At 41.7% G+C, this 21,648-nt stretch overlaps 1 protein-coding gene across 2 annotated transcripts in view; it reads right to left on the bottom strand.

Annotated features, from left to right (window-relative positions):
* TNFRSF19 (TNF receptor superfamily member 19) overlaps nt 1-21,648 on the bottom strand; it is an 88,926-nt gene that overhangs the window by 7,310 nt on the left and 59,968 nt on the right. For both annotated transcript variants that reach the window (XM_045978555.1, XM_045978554.1), the window contains exons 6-9: nt 3,358-3,522; nt 2,782-2,907; nt 1,042-1,144; nt 47-446 (exon numbers count right to left, since the gene is read on the bottom strand). In XM_045978555.1, the coding sequence (XP_045834511.1) occupies nt 47-446; nt 1,042-1,144; nt 2,782-2,907; nt 3,358-3,522 (794 nt within the window). The remainder of the gene's footprint in view (nt 1-46; nt 447-1,041; nt 1,145-2,781; nt 2,908-3,357; nt 3,523-21,648) is intronic.

Raw genomic sequence — 21,648 nt, 5'->3', positions numbered from 1 at the left:
CCATGAGTCAGTGCTGCGTCCTTCTTGAGGCTAGTCACTGACTTACCTGGAGGGATGTCGGCGTGGTCGGGCTGACCATGTCACCACTCTCCCGACACAGCTGGCTTCTGGTGGCCGGTGTATCCTGAGTCAGCGCTGGCTCCGTCAGGGAGTGGTTACGTCTAGAGGGACCAGTAGTTTCCGTACAGTTTTCAGAATGAATTGGAACAGCTCCGCCAACCAAATCCTGACTACTGTTGGAATCCAAGGAGGAAGAGCTTTCGTTTTCTGGACTGAGAGAATGAGTATCTTCTCCAGTGAGCTCAGGAGAAGAGTCGCAAAGAGAGATGTCGTCGCCACACACGGGGTTTTGCATCAGAGGCCAGGCGTCCGAAAACTCGCCACAGATGGACCTCGAAAGGGACCCGAAGAATGTGGGCGTGGTCTCCCCCACTGGACCTGGGTGTCTGAACACACATTCGAAAGATGCTCACGTCATCTACGAGGAGGAAAAACACCACCACAAAGCCACACCCAGCTCTGCTTTTAAATTTTCTACATGAAACAGCAATGGGTTACATCTGAATTCTAGCGCTTCCTTTGTTATAAACTTGCTTCCATACAGTGTGTCTGATTATTCTGCTTAGTTCACACTGAATTTGTGTACCTACTCTAACCAATGTAGTTACACTTAACTCAATGTCTAAAACAGGCAGTTTCCTGGGGCTTAACTGAGTTTCTTCATAGCTTTTCTAAAATTCTGTGAGTAAATGACATGTTACAATTTATTTACAGGTGACAGAAGTGTCACAAATCATGAATATGAAGTAAAACCAAAGTGAATGGAGTGTAAAGTGTGAAGAATGTCTCACTGGGCCTCAGTAACCCCGAGAGACTCACGTATCTCTTGTCAAGGATTTGTCCCCCTCCGGTGTCCAGAATGCCATCAATAATATTTTTTAAATGATGTCTCATAGTTTGACACGAAAATTGGTTAAGTTGGTAGAAGGCACATTTGGACAAGGGAATGTGACGTTATATGGATTAAAAATCCCGAGTTACCTCTCCTGAACAGTGGCCTTGGAATGCACCCTACAGCCAAGAGTCACCCGGTCCACGCTGCCAGCCTCGTCACAGCACAGAGACGGAATCAAGTGAACAGGCCCTAGGGAAGTCAGCAGAGGCGTAAGCACAAGGCCGCCTTCTGGGAACTTTCTCGTCAATATTGGCTCAACATTGCTGGAGGAAATTCAGCTAGTCCCCTTTGGGTGACTTTTTGGGGGAAAGGAAATCTGAGGTTTAATTCTCTCTCTCTTTTGTTATATTCCGAAAATAATGAAGGGCTCATACGAAGTACCTAGAGTAGTCAAAGCTTTAGAAACTGAAAGAACTGTGGGTTGCAGGGGCTGGGAAAAGTGGGATGTGGGGGGCGACATCACAGATTCCTGGGGACAGAGCTTCAGTTGGGGGGACTGAAGGGCTCTGCAGATGGGGGTTGGTGCCAGCTGCGCACCGGTGTGAATGGGCTCAGGGCCGCTGAACGGCACCTTTAAACAGCGTTAAGATGACAAACTTTATGTTCTGTGTGTTTTACCACAGTAAAACTAATAACAAGAGGTGTCAGCATGGCCTGTGAGAGAGAGCGTCAGACGAGACTCCCTGAGGGACGCCTCAGTGGCTCAGTGGGTTAAGCCGCTGCCTTCAGCTCAGGTCATGATCCCGGGGTCCTGGGATCGAGTCCCGCATCGGGCTCCTTGCACAGCAGGGAGCCTGCATCCTCCTCTCTGCCTGCCTCTCTGCCTGCTTGTGTGTACTCTCTCTGACAAATAAAGAAATTAAGAAATTCAAAAACAAATATGACCCAACCCTATAAACTGGAAATGAACACTGTCCAGCCACCCAGGCCCCTCCCTCTTTTTTTTTTTTTTAAGATTATTTATTTATTTATTTGACAGAGAGAGAGATCACAAGTAGGCAGAGGCAGGAAGAGACAGAGAGGTGTGTACACCTCTTGGTAGGAAAGACAGCACAGTTCCAAGAGTGTCAGTCAATCTAAGTGGGAAACACTCAGCGTAGAGTGGCTGGAAGAGAAAAAATGGCGCTGCCGGCATTGCTTCGAAGGGGCTCTGAGCACGTGAACCAGGCAGGCAGGGATGGATGTCCAGGAAGGACACTGCCAGATTCCGCTTTGCAGAGGAGGGGAGGGGTCCTCACAACAGGGGCTGAGAGGGCAGTGTAAGTGTGGGAGCCTTGTGTTGATGAATATAAATAAGTGGCAGGAAAAGTATTATCTGTGCCCATTTTTCGCCCTGGTGAGAAACCAATTTCCATTTGCGTGACTTCTCTAAACTTCCTTTTCTGTCAGTAGTCCCCGGGGGCAACTGAGGTTTGTGGAAACCCCTGCCTTGGCGCTCCCTCCCTGCTCTTCTTTAAGGAATCCCAAAAGACGTTGAGAAGACCCGTCAAAGTTCAGCTTGAATCCACCAGACAAGACAGGATACCTGCTCCTACTCTACGAAAGGATTTTATTTTTAATCAGTCAATGGACCCAAAACAATAAAGGCAAATTTGCTTTAAAAAGTTGCCCAACAATTCTACAATTTTAACGAGATGCTTCTTTTCTTCTCACTACTTAGGAGGCTCAAAACACCCAAACCACGAGGGCACAAAGAATCCTTTAACAAGATTAGCTTTAACTAGAAAATGAGGCAGAGCCACTGGGCTGTGGGCAAACAGGGACGATTCTTTGCAATGTATATGTCCCTAGATTCCCCTAATGGCCCCTCGCCCCGCTACACTTACCACAGGTCTGGCCGGAGTCCCGGTGGTGCTGACAACATGCTCTGGGAGCAGATTCGTTGAGCCGAGGTCTGTCAAAACATGACAGTTCAGAACCATTGTACTGAATGTCTTGTGCTCTCAGCGACCCTACGGGGGGCGAGAAATCTGTCAGTTAAGATCACTGCCTCTGTTAAGGAGCCCATGACCGCCACAGTGCAGACAGGTACCCTTCTAGCTCTTAATATTTCTGAAGAAGAAGATGGCTCTCGTCCACATTTAAAAACACGTCTTCTTATGCAGAGGCACAGCTAGGAATGAACCTGTTAAAAGCTCACATTACAGGGTACTTCTGTTGCCAGAACTTGGAAGGATTTTCCTTGTTGCCCAGTGGCACAGGACCCTGAGGCCTTTTCAGGGTCCTTATAAAGCGGTGCCTCTGGGGGACCAGGTGACTGGGAGCTGCGTCTCCGTGGGCACTTTGTCCCTTTGATAGCTCCTGACTATTGTCTTGGTCAAGGCCTTGTGGAACCTCCAGTGACAAGGATGGTAAACACTCTTCACCCACATGCTAATGAACGGAAAGAGCTTCACACTCACAGCTGGGCTTTTTCTCCATAAACTGCCTCTTACAGTAGATGACACACAGGATGAGCAGGGCCAGAAGGACCGTGGCCAGGGCACTGCAGATGACGGCCGCCAGGGCTGTGTCCCGCGGGCTGGAGGCCGTGGACGGGATCTTCACGAGGTTGACCTTGCTGGTACCTGGAAACCGCAACAATGGGGTCAGCAGGCTGTCAACCACCCAAGAGACTCAGACACTTACCCCCAACTTGGTGGCCACCTTTATTATGTGAGTAAGACCTCAGGAGACAAGAAAAGGTATTTTTAAGAAGGCTCAGTGCTCCCTCCTCTTAGATTTCTTTAATGCCACACCTTCACCTGCACCCCCAAATGTGTGGATGAGCCGCTCTTCCTTTCCCACAGCAAAGACTGTGTGTGGACACACAACCTTCGCCACACCGTGTTTCCAGAATGTGCTTTGAAGGCCCGTTAGACCAGAGCTGTTGGCGAGCTGAAATCCCTCAACTTTCTCTGTCTCCCAGTGCTTGACATGCCTTTGGCACATTGTAGGTATGTAATATTTGCTATTTAATTAGAATGAGATCACCTACATTTTCAAACACACTGAATTAAGGGATGCTTTGGGGGGGAACTTTAGGGAAAAATAAGGAGTGGGATCATCCACAGCCCATTAGTAACCCCCAATTTCTGAGACAGTGAACATTTTTTAATGTCTTGCTGTTGGATGACTGAACAACATCTATGAATCATAAAAATACGATAGCAGGAGTGATCACCTGGGAATATCAAGTCTTGGTATTTCTAGGCTCAATGATTCTGGGGCCACACTTAAATCGAAATCCGAAGCAGCCTCTATCAATGCACAAACTGACAAGAGGATCCGTGAACACAGGCACAGCTGTACAAACACTGACAAATCAACAACCGAAGAGGAATTTGAATCCCGCTCAAGGGAAATAGTGGACTACACCCCAGGGTCATGGATTTGGGAGAGTGACTCTTGTCTCTTTGGACCAAATGGTGCAGCTGTGGAAACCTGCCACCTCGCTTATGTTGGTGACAAAGGGGACTGTCAGAGCAAGGTAAGCTGAAACTCTTCCTCAAATGACCCAGCTCCACACAGCACAGGGCTTCAGCAGGAGCTGTTGTCAGAACGAGACGCAGTACGTGATGTGAGCCGAAGACCGCCAAGTTCCTAACCCTGTTTAGCTCTCGAGTTGAGCTCATCAATTCACATAGCACTGGATAGTCAGGAAAACCCTACTAAGAATCGGGATTTCGGGTTAAAGTAGAATCACGATGAGAATCCTTTACGTTCTTAAGTATATGAGCTGATTTGCCTTCATGTGAAAGGAAATGTTCCTGCTTTATACACGCTAAAATGCCCCTGATGAGGATTTTGAGTCTGGTGTTTGTGATTCAGGATTTATTTTCCCTAAGCTAATCATAAAAGTCTTAGGAATAAATGTCTTCACTGCAGGGTGCTAATATTATAATCTCAATGATACCAAGTTGCCATAATAACATTGATTTTTTTTTGGAAAAGTGCACTCAGTAAGCCCCTTCTGTATACATTTCCCTGGAAGTAGCATGTGAGGATGAACAAGAAAAATACAGTAGTTTTACCTCTCAACGTTTGACACCTGCATAAAAAAAAAAAGGTGTCTTGTGAACTCAGCCACCCTCTCAGGGAGGTCCCCATGGGAAGCAGGGCTCTAGAAAACCCATTCTGGATTTTTGTTTATATGTACAAGTAAATGCAACCATTACAGCAAACAATTTATTTTCTAGGAAATGGTCTCATCCTCTGTAGGTTCAATCATCACATACGACAATGCAGACATTTATGTGGACGTTATGGGATATTGGGCTGCCTATCATTTGGTTTAAGAACAACTCCAGAAACTTATTCACATGAGTTTCTGCTACAAACCTGTTTTCTCATAATTCTTTCTGATTTGGGTAGTAAAAAAGGGGGGACGGGGCAGAGGAGGTTGGTGCCACTTTATGAAGTAGCTTCTAGTCTATTAAGTTCTGGTTAATTGGGGTGTTGCTGAGAATTTCTCAGAAAAAGATGTATCTACCACAAGCTGAAAAGTATTGTTTTTCTGACCTGTGCTCACTGCAATGATGCTGAGATTAAAGATTCTTTGACCCACATGCCTCGACTGAATTCCCTGCCCATAGTTGACCAAGCGTATTGAATGCCTGCAAGGAATTTTACCCATACTTTATTAGGATTCTGATAGGAGTTCTGAACAACTGGGAACAGGAATGTCCACAGTCTTTGGAAAGTTTTAACTTTTCTGGAATACAAATACAAAGGCATCTCTTACCCTAATGAAGTTATTAAATTCCACTATAATCTTAGCACTGCCCTCTGGCAAAGTTACTTCAGAGTGAGAACTCTTTTCTTAGCTTAAATTTTGTATTACATTAAATAAGTGCAATTTTATATTATACATTTCCTTAGGAGTTCAGCTCAGCAGAACAGTTATATCCTGAGTATCTACTCTGGATAAGGCATCCTAAGAGGCATTGAGTAAGTTGAATGAGAATCTGAACAGAAGAGGAAGAGAAAAGAGAGGTCGCCACCAAAGTCTGGCCAGTGTTTTTATTCACGTTCACTTTTACCCTCATTGGACTGACCAGTGCAAAATATCCCAATTGCAGAGATACCCTCCTTATATCTCAACCCCTAAGCAGCATCAGAATGTAGCTGGAGAGACGCATGTAGTAGAGAGATCTGTATTACTGGACTCTGATGAATCATGGAAAAGTCCTCAGAAGATGCAAATTAGGAACTCAGTGTGCAGGCCACAGACTTGACTGAAACAGGCTTCAGCTGACTTCTGGGAGCTTCTAGAGTCCTGAACACTGCTGACATACCTCCAGGCATTCCACTCTCTTTGCAACCCGGCAGAGCCATGAGAATGCCCTGATGGGCCTCCTTGTATAGATGAGAAAGCAAGACTTGGGGTAGTTTGCTCAAGGCTACACAGCAAAGCGAGACGGCTGGAGATCTGAAACCAGGCTTTGGGACCCTTTCCGGTGGACCACACTGGTTTGTGGGTGCATGTAGCTTGTAAGTGAGTAAAGCTTTCTGCAGGGGAAGAGTAGCCAAATGTGGTTCGTGTCTGCATGCAGGCCATGCTCATTTCTGCAGGGAGAAACTAGCCTGGCCACAGAGAGATCTGGGGACTTTCTCAACAGCAGGCTGGCCCAGTGTGCATGAAGCCAGTTCCGCATGAGGGCCCCTGGCCTGAGAGAACATTTCAGGCCCCTCGGCCTCAGCATGGCTCTTGGAGTTGCACGTTGGTGGCAGGCACATGGAGCAATGCCCGAGTGTCACTCATGTGGGGAGGAGAGCCATGTTTATGGAGGCCACTGAGTCTGGGACGGGTCAGAAGCATCGGGCTCCCGTGTGCGCTCTATGAGGTCTCATTGGTAATTCCATAGCTCTGCTTCCTACTGATCTCCCGACATGTTTAACCTGCCAGCTTCCTAGCAGTCTGTTCAAAAAACCCGCTAAACAGAAGATCCTTCTTCCCAGAGTATTGTCCTGACCAAGGGCCCTCCCCTTGGCTTAGGAGGGATGAAACTAGGTCTCCCAATTCTAGCTCTCAACGCTTTCTGCCCTGGCCACGGACAAGACTTTCCCCCTCTCTGAAGCTTGGTTTCCTCAATGACAAGATTAAATAGTGGGCCATCATGCAGACACCGAGATCCACCATCAGCAGGCTGGAGACTCAGTGAAAGTGTCCCTGGGGCCGGATGAGCTCCCGTGGAGCTAGCTGCCAGGCACACTAGGACACATTGGCTATTAAGAAAGTCTCGTGATCTCTCTGTGGCCTGGCTGCTTTCTTCTTACAGAAATGATCATGACCTTCACATTAAAGAATAAGATTAAGTAGGCTGCTGTACTTCATGACTCTGAGATTTTTGTTTCCAGTCTGAGCTGTTTCCCTGAACTCGAGATTCGTCTAACCAACAGCTTATTGAACCTCTCCGCTTGGTGCAGGGAGGCATCTTAAACTCAGAAAGGAGTCCAAAAGATGACCTTGACAACCCCGACCTCCTCACTTCCTTCTGCAATCCCTCCCTTCCCACAGACCTCTCCTGCCCAACACCGCCTGTCGGCAGGGCTCATCCCGGGCTGCACAGATCGCTCCTTCAGTGGCCCTTCTGCAAACATCGCCTACTTAGCAAGGCTGCTCCACCAAAGTCTTTTCAACCTGAAGTCTCTGACCTGTGCTTCTTACCCCCTTCCCTGCTGCCTTTTCCTTCCGAGTACTTACTGCCATCTGGCACTTTACGTCTTTAACTTGTTTGGTTTGTTTTCAGTCTCCCCTCCAATGGGGCTAAGAAGAAAAATCCGTCCTGCATTCCCCAGCACACCTGCTGGGCTTGTATTTAAGCTGGGCACAGCCAGAGGCCATATTTTCTGCTTCCTTTGCAGCTAGGCATGATGTTATGTCGAAGTTAGAATCAACAGGGAACAGGAGGGATGAACGGAAGTGATGTGTATAGTCTCTGTCCTCTCTGATCTAGGGACAGATTACGTGCTCCAGCCATCCCTTTCACTGTGGGCTCTAAGCAGAAAATGGCTGGATGATGCTCAGATCTCACAGATGAGGAAGATCTCCAAAGGCTGGTAAAGCGCTGGGCACAAACCCCTGGCCTCTGCATGACATCCTGCCATGGACCTGCTCCACCATGCAGACCTGCAGAATGCAGACAGGAACATCTCTCTTAGTTATGTGGCCATCTTTTGGGGTCTCCTTGTAACAGTAACTTATCAATTCACCTAAGCAGTTTCACCTCCCACCAAAACCCAGCTTCCATAAGGGCAGGGATTTTTGTCAGTTTCGTCTGCTACCAGTGTTACAACACCTACAAGTGTTCTTGGCACATAGTTGGTGCCCATATGTATATGATCAATGATGGGATGAATGGATGTTTGCAAAAGAGACTGGAAAACTTGAAGTATCCAGAAGTTTACTTAACAGGGACCTCTCTAATTAATAAGGTGAGATTTTGCCAATAATGTGTTTTCCGCATCTGCTTCCACCTTGGCTACACAGCTGGTGGCAGTGTGGATGGCGACGGCTGGCAGCAAGTAACAGTTCCCCTGGCGTGGTTTTTACGTGCTGTTAAGGTGACCACATGTGGAAGAGCAAGGGTTGCTCCGATTTATCAACACACAAACCTTGAAGATTATTGAATATAACCGCAGAATGAATATGAAACAAAACCCTCACCTTCTCTAGTCAGTTTTAATTAGCACTCCATGGACTCATCACCAAGGGATCTTATTTTAGTTATTATATGCCAAATGTAATCTTAGTTGACAATCCATACATCGTGAGGACTAATTTATAGGGAATGGCCAAAGAGGCTAGAAAAGGGGAGGCCAACCACATCTTCCGGTGAAAGCCACGTTGGTATCATTTTTGGAAGCCGATTACTAGCTGAATTGGATAAAGGGGGATGATTAAGCATTCTTATCATTTTATCAAATCAGGTATGCTAATCTTACATTTTTACTGAGTGTCTCCCCCTAAAACTAGGTAGAAGTATGGAGAAAATGACATGAGCATCTGGAGAACTATTAATGACAGGAACCCGTGATTACTTTTTGGAGACAGTTAACCCAGATTGTCCTAACACCGTCACAGTTTCCAAACGCCAAACACCTACAGAGGGCCAGCCCCTTAGTTACTCACTTTTGAAATGTCATAACAATCCTTTACAGTGAGGGTTTTGTCCATGGAGAAGGCTGTACACACACACACACACACACACACACACACACACATATATATATATATATATATTTTATTTCACAAGTATTGGGTGGTTGGATCTAGATTTGAGCCTCGTTTGTATGACTCTAAAATTCATGGGGTTTTTTTTGTTTGTTTGTTTTGTGTGTGTGTGTGTTTTGTAAATTATGTTATGTTTTTCCCAACTATTTAGAGCAAAAAATTTACTACAGTGTGGGGGCGCCTGGGCGGTTCAGTGGGTTAAAGCCTCCACCTTTGACTCAGGTCAGGATCTCAGGGTCCTGGAATTGAGCCGCGCATCGGGCTCTCTGCTCAGCAGGGAGCCTGCTTCCCTTTCTCTCTCTCTCTCTCTCTCTCTCTCTCTCTGCCTGCCTCTCTGCCTACTTGTGATCTCTGTGTGTCAAATCAATAAATAAAATCTTTAAAAAAAAATTTTACTACAGTGTGAAGGATTCTTGGTTGAAATTTTGTACAGCCTAATAAATTCTAGGTAATCAACTAAAATACACAATATAACATGACCTAATTTTTAAAAAGATTTTATTTATTTATTTGAGAGGGAGAGAGTGAGAGAGAGCATGAGTGGGGGCAGGGGAGAGGGAGAAGCAGGCTCCCCACTGAGCAGGGAGCCTGAGGCAATGAGATGCAGGGATGGATCCCAGGACCCTTAGATCATGACCTGAGCCTAAGGCAGTCGCTTAACACACTGAGCCACCCAGGCGCCCCTAACATGACCTAATATAAAAACACAAATCTAACTTCACAAATTCAAACTGTCTTATTCCCAAGATTAAAGAGGCTATTGTATTTTTTTGCAGTGAAAAATAATGTATGGCCTTTTTAAACGTTATTTTTAAGGTCTCTAAAATATAATTAGATGAGTATAAAATAAATAGAGTGGGGAAGAACAAGAGGTAAGCGAACTATGCTTTCTAAGCTTCTGTTTTCAAGATTTCAATGATGCCTTGCGTTTTCATCAGGTAGTTTAACACATGCAAATAATAGATCCGTTTTCCTGCCCTAGGACATGTCACTCTGACAGAACTGGAAGTGTGAGCACTGATGACCACGTTCTGGCACAGGCAACTCAATTAAAAATTAGTTCTGAAATAGAAACATACACTTCAGACATTTCCCAATAACTTTCACCGAAATATTTTATCTTTGATTTTTAAATTTCTTTCAAATAAACTATAATTCAGTCTATTGCTTTCTGTATTCTTTACCACCACCAAGAAAAATCCCATATCAAATACAGGTTTAACAAAATAAAACCCAATGAATCTATTTCTAGTAATGTTCTTTAATAAAAAAGAAATATTAACAAAGAGCTCTTTGCAATATTAACTGAGGCAAGGATACAGTTCTGGAGTATAAGCTTTATCTTGTTCATCTAAGCTGGCTAAACAAAAATATCTATGTTAACACTTATATGAATTCCACATGTACCACAAAAGAGTCTGTCACTAAACAAAAGAGTTGAATTTTTTTTAATCCACTTTATACCAATCATTGGTATAACATGGATAAATGTAAACAGTGAGCCTTCATCATTTGTTTTTTTTCGTTTTAGACTTTGGTCTTAGAACTATGTGGTTTTTTGTTTTTTGTTGTTTTAGTAACCAATAGAAATATTACTCCAGGGCGCCTGGGTGGCTCCGTGGTTTAAGCCGCTGTCTTCGGCTCAGGTCATGATCTCAGGGTCTCTGGGATCGAGTCCCGCATCAGGCTCTCTGCTCAGCAGGGGGCCTGCTTCCGTCTCACTCTCTGCCTGCCTCTCTGCCTACTTGTGATCTCTCTCTGTCAAATAAATAAATAAGAAATCTTGAAAATTTAAAAACAAAAGAAATATTACTCCAAAATGACTTTTTTCTGTGTGTTTCCATATATATTTAAACTGGACTGATTTTTTAAAATTGTGGTAAAATATACATAACAGTTAACCACTCGTGACACTGAGTATACAATGTGCAACCATCACCACTAATTCTAGAACATTTTCATCACCTCAAAAGGAAACCCCAGACCCATTAAGCAGTCAGTCTCCATTCTCCTTTCTCTCTGCTTCCAGGCAAGCACTAATCTGCTTTGTCTCTATGAATCTGTCTATTCCAAATATTTCATATAAATGGAATCATACAATATTAGGTGGCCTTTTCTGGAAATATTATGTGACTCTTGCCACTTGACATAGCGTTTTCATGGTTCAACCACTTTGTAGCGTGCATAGGAACTTCATTCCTTTTACAGCTGAGTAACATTCCACGGCATGGATATACCACTTTTGTTTATCCATTCATCAGCTGATGGACATTTGGGGTATCTCCACTTTTTGGCTATTGTGAACAATGCTGCTATGAAGATTCACAGATAAGCCTTTCCCATCTATTTTAAAACTTCTCACAAAGATATATTGTTTCATATGCTATCAAAAGATACATTATTATTACATCACCAAGCATTAAGTTAATTAATAATTCAGGAAATAAAAGTATTTCCTGAGCAAGAACTAAGAGGAGAGTGGAGGAAGATGATGCTCGAGAACTTGTTCGGTGTCCGTTCATGTGGGGAATTAGAAACGGTAGGGAGGAGTCTGGATTCTTTTCTAAGAATAATAGGATATCGTCAACGATAGCAGAACACACGATCTTCTCAAGCGCATGTGGAATATTATCCATGATAGACCATATGTGATGTCACAAAACAAGTTTCAAAAATTTTTAAAAACTGAAAGCATGCAAAGTAACTTTTCCAATCACAGTGGAATGAACCTAGAAATCACTAACAGAAAGAAAACTGGAAATTTCACAAATATGAAGAAATTTAACAATGTACTCTTAAATGATCAATGAGTCAAGGAAGAAATTGCAGAATAAATTAGAAAATCCTTTGAGATGAATGAAAACAAAACCACAATATACCAAAACCTATGGGAAGCCGCAAAAGTGATGCTTAGAGGAAAATTTATAGCATTATTAAAATGTCTGCATTAAAAAAGAAGCTCTCATGTGAATAACTTAAACGTCAGCTTTCAAAGACATTAGAAAAATAAGAGCAAATTAACCCAAAAGCTAGGTGGGAGGAAATAATAAGGATTAGAGCAGAGATAAGCAAAATAGAGAATAGAAAAAACAAGAGAGAGACTCAACAAGACCAAAAGTTGGCAAAATTAATAAAATCTCAGATTGACTAAAAAAAGGAGAAAGATATAAATTATTAAAATCTGAAATGAAAGAGAGTACATTGCTATTGACTTTACAGAAATAAAAAGGATTATAAGAGAATAACTTGACATAATTTAAAAACACAATTTTAAATTGTGTTAAATTTAAAAACACCTAATTTAAAAACACACACAAAAAATACACTGCAAAAAAAAAGGATTATAAGAGAATAACTGTACACCAACACACTGGATAAACCAGATGAAATGGACAATTCTTAGAAATACACAAACCAACAAAAACAAAACAGAAGAAACAGAAAGTCAGAAGAGAACTCTTAGAAGACAAGGAAACAGAATCAGTCATCAAACACCTCCCAGCCAAGAAAGAGGACCAAATGGCCTCACTGGTGAAGCTTACCTCGAATAAATATAAATATATGTATATATATACATGTATTTATTTATTTTAAATATTTTATTTATTTATTCCACAGAGAGAGAGAGAATGAGTGCATGCATTAGGTGGTGGGAGGGGCAGAGAGAGAGGGAGAGGCAGACTCCCGGCTAAGCAGGGAACCACACTCCAGGCTCCATCCCAGGACCTTGACATTATGAACTGAGCTGAAGGCAGATACCTAACCAATTTGAGCCACCCAGGTGCCCTGAATTCTGCCAATATTTAAAGAAGAATTCACATCACTCCTTCTCAAACTCTTCCAAAACACTGAAGACAGAACACCTCCAAATTTTCTAGGAGGCCAGCATTACCCTGATACCAAAGCTAGATAAAAGGCACTACGAAGAAAGAAAATTACAGATCAAGAGCCCTTACAAAGACAGACATGAAACCCTCAACAAAATAACAGCAAATCAATTTCGGTAGCATGTTAAAGAGTTACATACCATGACCAGATGGGATTTATCCCAGGAAGGCGCTGATGATTAATCATATAAAAATCAGTCAATGTAATATAAAAAATGAAATGAAAGGGAGAAAAGAAAACCATGATCATCTCAATTTTACACTAAGAAAGCACTTGACAAAATCCAACACCCTTTCATGATAAAAATACTGAATAAATTAGGAAAACAAGGAACTTCCTCAACATGATAAAGGTTATATGAAAAACCTAAAGCTAACATCATATTCAATGGTAAAAAACCAAACACTTTTCAGTGTTCAAACAGCAGGAAGAACACAAGGAAATCTGCTTTACCACTTCTACTCAACATAGTAGTAGAAGTCCTTGCCAGAGTAGTTAGACAAGGAAAAGAAATAAAATGCATCCAAACTGAGAAGGAAGAAATAAAACTTTCCTTGTGCATAGATGACTTGATCTTATACACAGAAACCCCTACAGATTCTACAAAGAAACTATTAGGACTAAAGTCCAAAGAGGAAATTAAGAAAATAATCCCATTTATAATATCATAAAAAAGATTAAGATACTTAAGAATAAATCTAACTAAGGAGGTAAAAACTTGTACACTGGAAATTGTAAAACATTGTTGAAAGATAGAAGACCAAAATAAATGGAAAGACATCCCATGTTCATAGATTAGAATACTTAAGATGACAATACAACCCAAAGTGACACACGTAAGTTGCCTGGCTGGCTCAGTCAATAGAGAAAGCAAATCTTGATTTCGGGGTTGTGAGTTTAAGCCTCACATTGGGCATAGAGCTTACTTAAAAAGAGTACAGACTTAAATAAAAAAATCCATTAAAAAATAACAAAGTGATATGCACACTCAATGCAATCTCTATCAGAATCTCAATGGCTTTTTCTTTTTCAAGGAATGAAAAAAAAAAATCCCAAGATTCACATTGAACAAGAAACCCTAAATAACAAAAAAAAAAAAAAAAATCTTGAAAAAGAACAAAGTTGGAGGACTCACACTTCCCAAATTCCAAACTTGCTATAAATGCTATAGTAATCAGAAAAGTATGGTACTGACATAAGGATAGGCATACAGACCGATGGCATATGATTGAGAGTTCAGAAATAAACCCATACAACTATGGTCAACTGATTTTGACAAGGGTACCAAGACCATTCAATACGGGAAAGAACAGTCTTTTCAACAAATGCTGGTGGGAAAACTGGACAACCACATGCAAAAGAATGAAGTTAGATACTACCTCCTATCATATTAAAATCAAAAAATGAATCAAAGACCTAAATTTAAGAATGAAAGCTATAAAATTCTTAGAAGAAAACATAGGGGAAAATCTTGGATTTGGCAATGGTTTCTTAAATATATACCAAACGCAAAGGTGACAAAAGAAAAACCAGATAAAGTGGACTTTATCAAAATTAAAAAGTTTTGTGCCTCAAAGGACACCATCAAGGACATTGACAACCCATGAAATGTGAGCAAAAATTTGCAAACTATATATCTGAGGAAGTTTAATATTCAGAATATATAAAGAACTCCTACAAGCCAACAACAAAAAGGCAAGCGATCCAAAATGGGCAAAGTACTTCAATAGATATTTCTCCAAAGAAGGCATACAAATGGCCAATAAACACAAGACACTCAAATTCACCAGTCATCAGGGAATGCAAATAAAAACCACAATGAGCTACAACTTCACACCTACTAGGATGATGAGGTGGAGGAGGAGAAGGAGGAGGATAAAGCAGAAAATAAGTATTGGTAAAGATGTGTACATTGCTGGTGGGAATGTAAGTGATACAGTGACTGGAGGATACAGACCGGCAGTTCCTCCAAAAGCTAAACATTGAATTACTATACAACCTAACACTTTTACTCCTAGGTCCATACTCAAAAGAATAGAAAACAGGGACTCAAACAGGTACATCTGTGCCAATGTTCATAGTAATATTATCCACAGTGGCTGAAAGGTGGAAACAACCCAACCATCTATTAACGGATGATTGGATAACACACACGTGGTATACACATGAAATGGAGTGAAGTGAAGATATGAAATGAAAATATGATGCATATTACAGCATAAACAAATCTTAAAAACATTATGCTAAGTGAAATAAGCCAGATGCAAAAGGACACATATTGATATAACTTCTATTATATGAAATATCTAGAATAGGTGATTTGATGGAGTCAAAAAGCAGATCAGACCTGACAAAGAGGTGGAGATGGGAGGAGAACAGGGAGGACTGTCAGAGTTTCTGTTTGGAGGGACGAAGGGTTATGGAAGTAGATGGTGGTAAGGGTTGCGTTGTGGATGTAGTTAATGCTACTGTCCATGTAATAATGGCAAGTTTCATTACCATAATAAAGAACAGGGGTGAGGGGAGGGTTTGGGGTGTGGAAGGTGACAAGTTCTAGCATTAGAAAGATGACCTCCGGGCGCCTGGGTGGCTCAGTGGGTTAAGCCGCTGCCTTGGGCTCAGGTCATGATCTCAGGGTCCTGGGATCGAGTCCCGCATTGGGCTCTCTGCTCAGCAGGGAGCCTGCTTCTCTCTCTCTCTCTCTCTGCCTGCCTCTCTACCAACTTGTGATCTCTCTCTGCCAAATAAATAAATAAAATCTTTAAAAAAAAAAAAAAGAAAGAAAGATGACCACCTGCAGAGGGGAAGAGAGAAGGACATCTGGTGGGAAGGACAGCAGTGGTTCAGGGGATGGCTATGATGATGATGGTGGATTGAGTTAATCTTATATAACCAGGGACATGCTGTCAACTGGCTGTATTTGAGAAATACTTATTGTAAGAGCAACTGGATATACTGAATGTGAGTTAGATGCGAGGTGCGATGGAATCAAGAAGGATGCCTAGGTTTCTGTAAACCACGGGGAAAATTATGGTGCCGTTTCTTAGTTTTTTGGGAGAGTGAAAATGTGAGGGATGGTAGGGAGTGGTGAGGAAGTGAGGAATAAAAAAAATTCTGTTTTGAAATGTTAAGTTTGAGATACCTGTTATCTACGCATGTGGAGCTCTTGAGTTGGCAGGAGGGTTGAGCAAGACAGAAGGGAGCAAGACTTCTGAGCAAGACAGAAGGGAGACAGTAAATGGAGATAGAAATTTGAACATCGTGAGTGCGCAGACAATACCCAAAGCCAAAGGACTGTTAAAATCCCGTCTGCGTATAATACAGGTAAAGACGAGGACCTAGCATGGGAACCAGGCACGCTCTGAAACTAGGAAATCTGAATGAAAGAGGAGCTAGCCTCTGAGATCAGAAGAAAACAATGGTGTCAAAGTAGCCTGGGAAAGACGCATTTCTAGAAGGAAGTAGTAAACCAAAGTTTAATGGGATGAATTCTTCTGATTCTTTTTTTTTTTTAAAGATTTTATTTATTTATTTGACACAGAGAGAGAGATCACAAGTAGGCAGAGAGGCAGGCAGAGAGACAGGAGGAAGTAGGCTCCCTGCTGAGCAGAGAGCCCCATGCTCTCCCCCGAGATCATGACCTGAGCTGAAGGCAGAGGCTTAACCCACTGAGCCACCCAGGTGCCCCGAATTCTTCTGATTCTTAAATATCTAGACTACATCATGATATTTTATTTTGGGGACTAATTACAGAAATCAAATTTTAACATTCTGGCAGAAGTGAAATAGATTTGTGATTTAAAAAAGAATTAGTAACCTTGGCCATGGTAACCACTTATACATTTACTGCTGAATGAATTTTTGAATTAAGATGAAACCAAGCTATGATTTTAAAATTTGATGTCACAAAGTAAAATTATAGGCCCAAAGCTCAGTGTAAGTTTATAATAAATAGTTATCATGACTTAAGCAAGATGCCATTACTTACGCTGAATTATCTGAGCCGAAGGCAGATGCTTAACCATCTGAGCCAGCCAGGAGCCCCATTTAGATGCATTTCTTACAAGAGAAAAAGCTACCACTGCTTTTATAGAAGTATATCAGCGTCTTAGCAACATGATCTAACTGGTAACATTAAGCAATGTCACAGAACCATAAGCAATGGCAATTAAATTATTTAAATTTTAAAAGTATCATTTTTCAAACGAATGATAGAAGGATCAGACTAGGATATGCATCTTTTTCCTAAGGAATCGTTCCGACTTTACTTGTGAAGCATCAGCCAAATACTATGTTTTTAGCTTGACATCTGTTTCCCAGCATCTGAGACTGGTAGGCATGGGGCAGAGTATCATCCCACACCTTGTCTAGGACAGGCAGTTGTATGCACGTAAACCAAAGGTTCATCATGTCAGGTCAGTTTCAAACATGCTCGGAGTGCTGAGTTTCCAAGGTAGTGCCCTAAGTGCTTTTACTGATTTTCTTTTTTGAACTGAGAGCACATCAAAAATAGCACAAGTCTGCAAGCCCCTTTCCTTTGTTGAGCCATGTTGTAACTAACATCTACTGATAAATACAGAACTTCTGAGCCTGATTCCTTCTTATAACTTCCCTTCAGGGCACTGCACTAATTACAAGTTGTTGTTGTTTTTTGTAATATAAATGCAAGTGAATCAAGGCAGAGTCCCAAAGTGGCCTCAAGCCTGCTTTTTTTAAATGTTAATACAGATGATTCCCAAATACGGCTGTGTTATAAACAGGACACACCCCTAAGAAGTAAACTTTTATATCTTTATTTCCCATCTGGCCAAGTTGTACCTAAGGGCCACAGAATATATAAGAAAGTGGAATGTGAAAGCTGAAAGAATAACCTTGGAACCAAAACAAATCCATCTGTATGAAATCTAGTATATTGCAATGGTACCGACAGGCTCTCCGACTGTGGTATTACGGGATGGAGGCTATTCTGTTGGGAGCAGTGCAGAGCAGGTGACCCTGAGAGCTCCCATGGAGGATCTCTGAGCCTTCTCTTCACCTGCCAGCTCTGACTTGATCAGTTTCTGTCTTCCTCTGGGCTGCCTGCCCATCACTGTTTTATTGGCATGGTCAGCCTCTTACCATGTTTGTTGGGAGGAAACCACGAAGAAAATGTGAAATACCCTTCTTGGGGGAGCAGGGAAGAAGGGGGAAAATATATCCATTCTTAAATTTAAAGCACTAAGGAGTGTCCTTCACGTTTATGTTTATTCTCATATCCTTGTGAGAAGTCATTTAAATAGTAATTTCCCTTAGATTATCAACAAACATTACTCTCTCTTATAAGACACTTAAAAATGTATGGTTGTAGTCAATATTCTAAAGTGATTCCAGTTACTCCATTATTACTTTTTAAATTATAGAAGGAAAGGTCCAAATATTGCAAATTAAAACATCGGTTATATGAATATCGAATCCTTTTACTGCCTTCTGGAAAGCTTTCACCAAAACACTGCACCTTAGAACAGTTTTGTTATTAGAAAAGTATGAAGTTCTTTAAACAATAGGTCTATCAGTTATCAGCTCTTATTCGCAACTTTGTCTCTGCTTATAGAAAATCTTCACTAAAGTCAGTGGTTTTAAAACATCTCTTGGGGAATAAAGAAAGGTAATCACTTGTTAATATTTTGGTATTGACAGAACACTGTTATGAATCAAAGGGTTAAAGATAAGAATGCAGTATCACTATTTTCGTTATATAGAACAGTTGCTTTTAATTAACCTACTGGTGAAGCAGAAAATGGTACTAACGACTGTCCAGATAAATTAATACACATAATAACAAACTGAATGAGCAGATTCTAGCAGTAGACTGCTTGAATATTCAAGAGTCTATTTAAGTTGTGTTTACATGAACCTGAATTTACTAAGTGGGAACTAAAATAGCAAATACACAGACTCTAAAGGTCCTGTTTTTACTGGGAATCTGCTGGTAGGTGCTCCTAGAGCTGGAAGCATTTCTTGTTGACCAGTTTAAGCACTTTGCTTCTGAAGGACCATGGATTACATCTTTAAATAAAAAGGACTGAGACAGAAGCCTCCCTCCACTAGTCCATATGTCAAACATATATATCAGCATGTCTTCATCCTTTCTTCCTCCTGTCCTTTTCTGACTTTAAAACTTACTGTAAACACTGCACATTCTAATGGTTAAGAGCTTGGTAGTGAACAGTCTGGGTTTGAATCCCCACTTTGCCATTTACTAGCAGTCTTACAACCAGCAACGACAGCTGTTTGCCTCAGTTTCCTTACTGGTAAAATCAGGATATAATGAGATCAAACTGACAGGATTTTTGTGAGAACTAGATGAAATAATGTACTTGATTGGCATAGTACCTCATACACAATAAGATTTTTGTAAGTTTTAGCCACGCTTTTCCCATTTATTCGAATCAGACACTGTATTGTAATTATTATGATGTCAGAATCTGGACTATCTTTTAACTCCGTTGAAACCACCTACGTCATAGATAGGCCGTGGACTAAATTGTAACAGCGTGTGCATGCCTGTGTCCTCGTAACACATCCCTACAGCACTTGAAAGTTCAGAAGGAAAATTAACAATAAAAACATACCAAAATAGTCCCTCCAGAAGTTTAGATGCATTTCTTTTTCTTTCTTTCTTTCTTTTTTTTTTTTTTTTAGATTTATTTATTCATTTGACAGAGGTATAGAAACAGAAAACACAAGCAGGGGGAGAGAGAGATGAAGAGGGAGAAGCAGACCCCCCCACTGAGCAGGGAGCCTGATGTGGGACTCGATCCCAAGACTCTGAGGTCATGACCTGAGCCGAAGGCAGAGGCTTCACCATCTGAGCCAGCCAGGCGCCCCATTTAGATGCGTTTCTTACAAGAGAAAAAGCTACCGCTGCTAACATGTAAGTATCTCAGCGTCTTACCAACGTGATCTAACTGGTAACATTAAGCAATGTCACAGAACAATAAGCAACAATTAACAAAATACCTAAGCCTCAAGGAATGTTGTGACTGAAATGGTAAAACCATTATAAGAAAATTCTTTGGTAAGCAAATAAGAAAAATTTTAGTTATCTATCAGTTACAGCGATTGCTCTGGTCGGACACACCAGCCAAGAGTTTAAAGCCACCCTGTAGTTCATGGTCTTGCCTGAGGGACATGGAAGACGAGGTCTAGGACCAGCACTTCCCCTTCCTTAAATGTCTGTGTAGAGAGTGTGGCATGGATTCTGATCTTTATCTTACCTGGAATAAAGTTGAAATGTTCCCCTTTCAACTGAGACCATTATTTTCCACTGCAAACCTCTCCCAACTAAATACACTAACTAATACAACTAACACTGTTAATTCCACAACTGAATCCAATTTTAGTAGATTTCCAAATTTTTTCAAAGGCTTATATTAAGTATGACTGGTATAGACATTTGGAGAGAAGGGACTAAAACTACGATTCTTCTTTCTTCCTAGTTCCTTGAGCACTAAGACCATGATCTGAACTTATTATCTACATGGTGACAGACCAACAGAAACATGAGCAAGCACTAGGCAAAACCAACGTTACATACTTAAATCATGCAAAAAAGGGGTAATGAAGGAAAAGCCATGGATAGAAATGATGTCTGCAAGGAAGGCACAGAGGAGAAATCTCTGTTTTCTCATGTATACCATCATGTGTCTCCTTCTCCTGCCCATATTTAAATGATCTTCCCTTACTACCAAATTACAGAGGAAAAAAAGACCGGTTGCTTGGAAGGCAGCTATGCTCACCACTATACCACCAACGCAGACCGGTTGCTTGGACAAGGTAATTTGAGTCTATTTATTCCTGAAGGTAGGCTGGTGACAATCAAATGGACATGCTGGACATTTTGGATTGCCAGCATGGGAAGGGAAGTACTTGCACCCGAGTGAAGTAAAGGGAAGAGATGGTAAAGAGAAAGACGCCTAGAAGGCCATCTGGCCCAGCAGAGCACTCGCAAGCAAACAGATGCACTGACCAATGGAAAGTTCTAGCCCATGTTGGCCATATTTTTATTCTAGGCCTCTTCTCTCTCCTCCAATTGCCTTCTTATTTTTACCTGGGGAGTCAAACTCCCCCTCTCCGTTGGTGCTTTGTAGTCGTCAAGGAAGTTCCCAGCAGCATTATGCGGCAATTAAGCGCACGGTATGAAATTCAGTAGAGATTTGGCAGTTTCGAATTCTCATCAACGCAACCTGGTGCATTTTCTGACCTGAATTGCTAACCTGTGCATTTATAAAAACTGACTTTGAAAAACAAGGCAGAAGTCACCAAGTCTGCACTTGGTGTGTGTAGACATGGGCTTGACTCTGCTTTCAACCAAGACCATTATTTTCCATTGCAAACCTCTTCCAACTAAATACGCGGCCTCTCACAGCATGTTTTATCAGTCTGGGGGCAGCCAAGCTCCTCTCTCCTTTGTGGCAGCACCACCCAAACCCTCCCCCCTGCTCCAGGGGTCACCATGCCAATGGACGAGATGGTGTAGATGTCTGTGACCCACACTGAAAAGGAAGTTGACAGTACTTAACAATTCAAGGACAAAGCATTACCATGCCAA

The sequence above is a fragment of the Meles meles genome, chromosome 14 (genome assembly GCF_922984935.1).
Source record: "Meles meles chromosome 14, mMelMel3.1 paternal haplotype, whole genome shotgun sequence".
Lineage (NCBI taxonomy): Eukaryota > Metazoa > Chordata > Mammalia > Carnivora > Mustelidae > Meles > Meles meles.
Note: the sequence above shows the minus strand (reverse complement) of the source record. Positions and strands in the feature narration are given on the sequence as shown.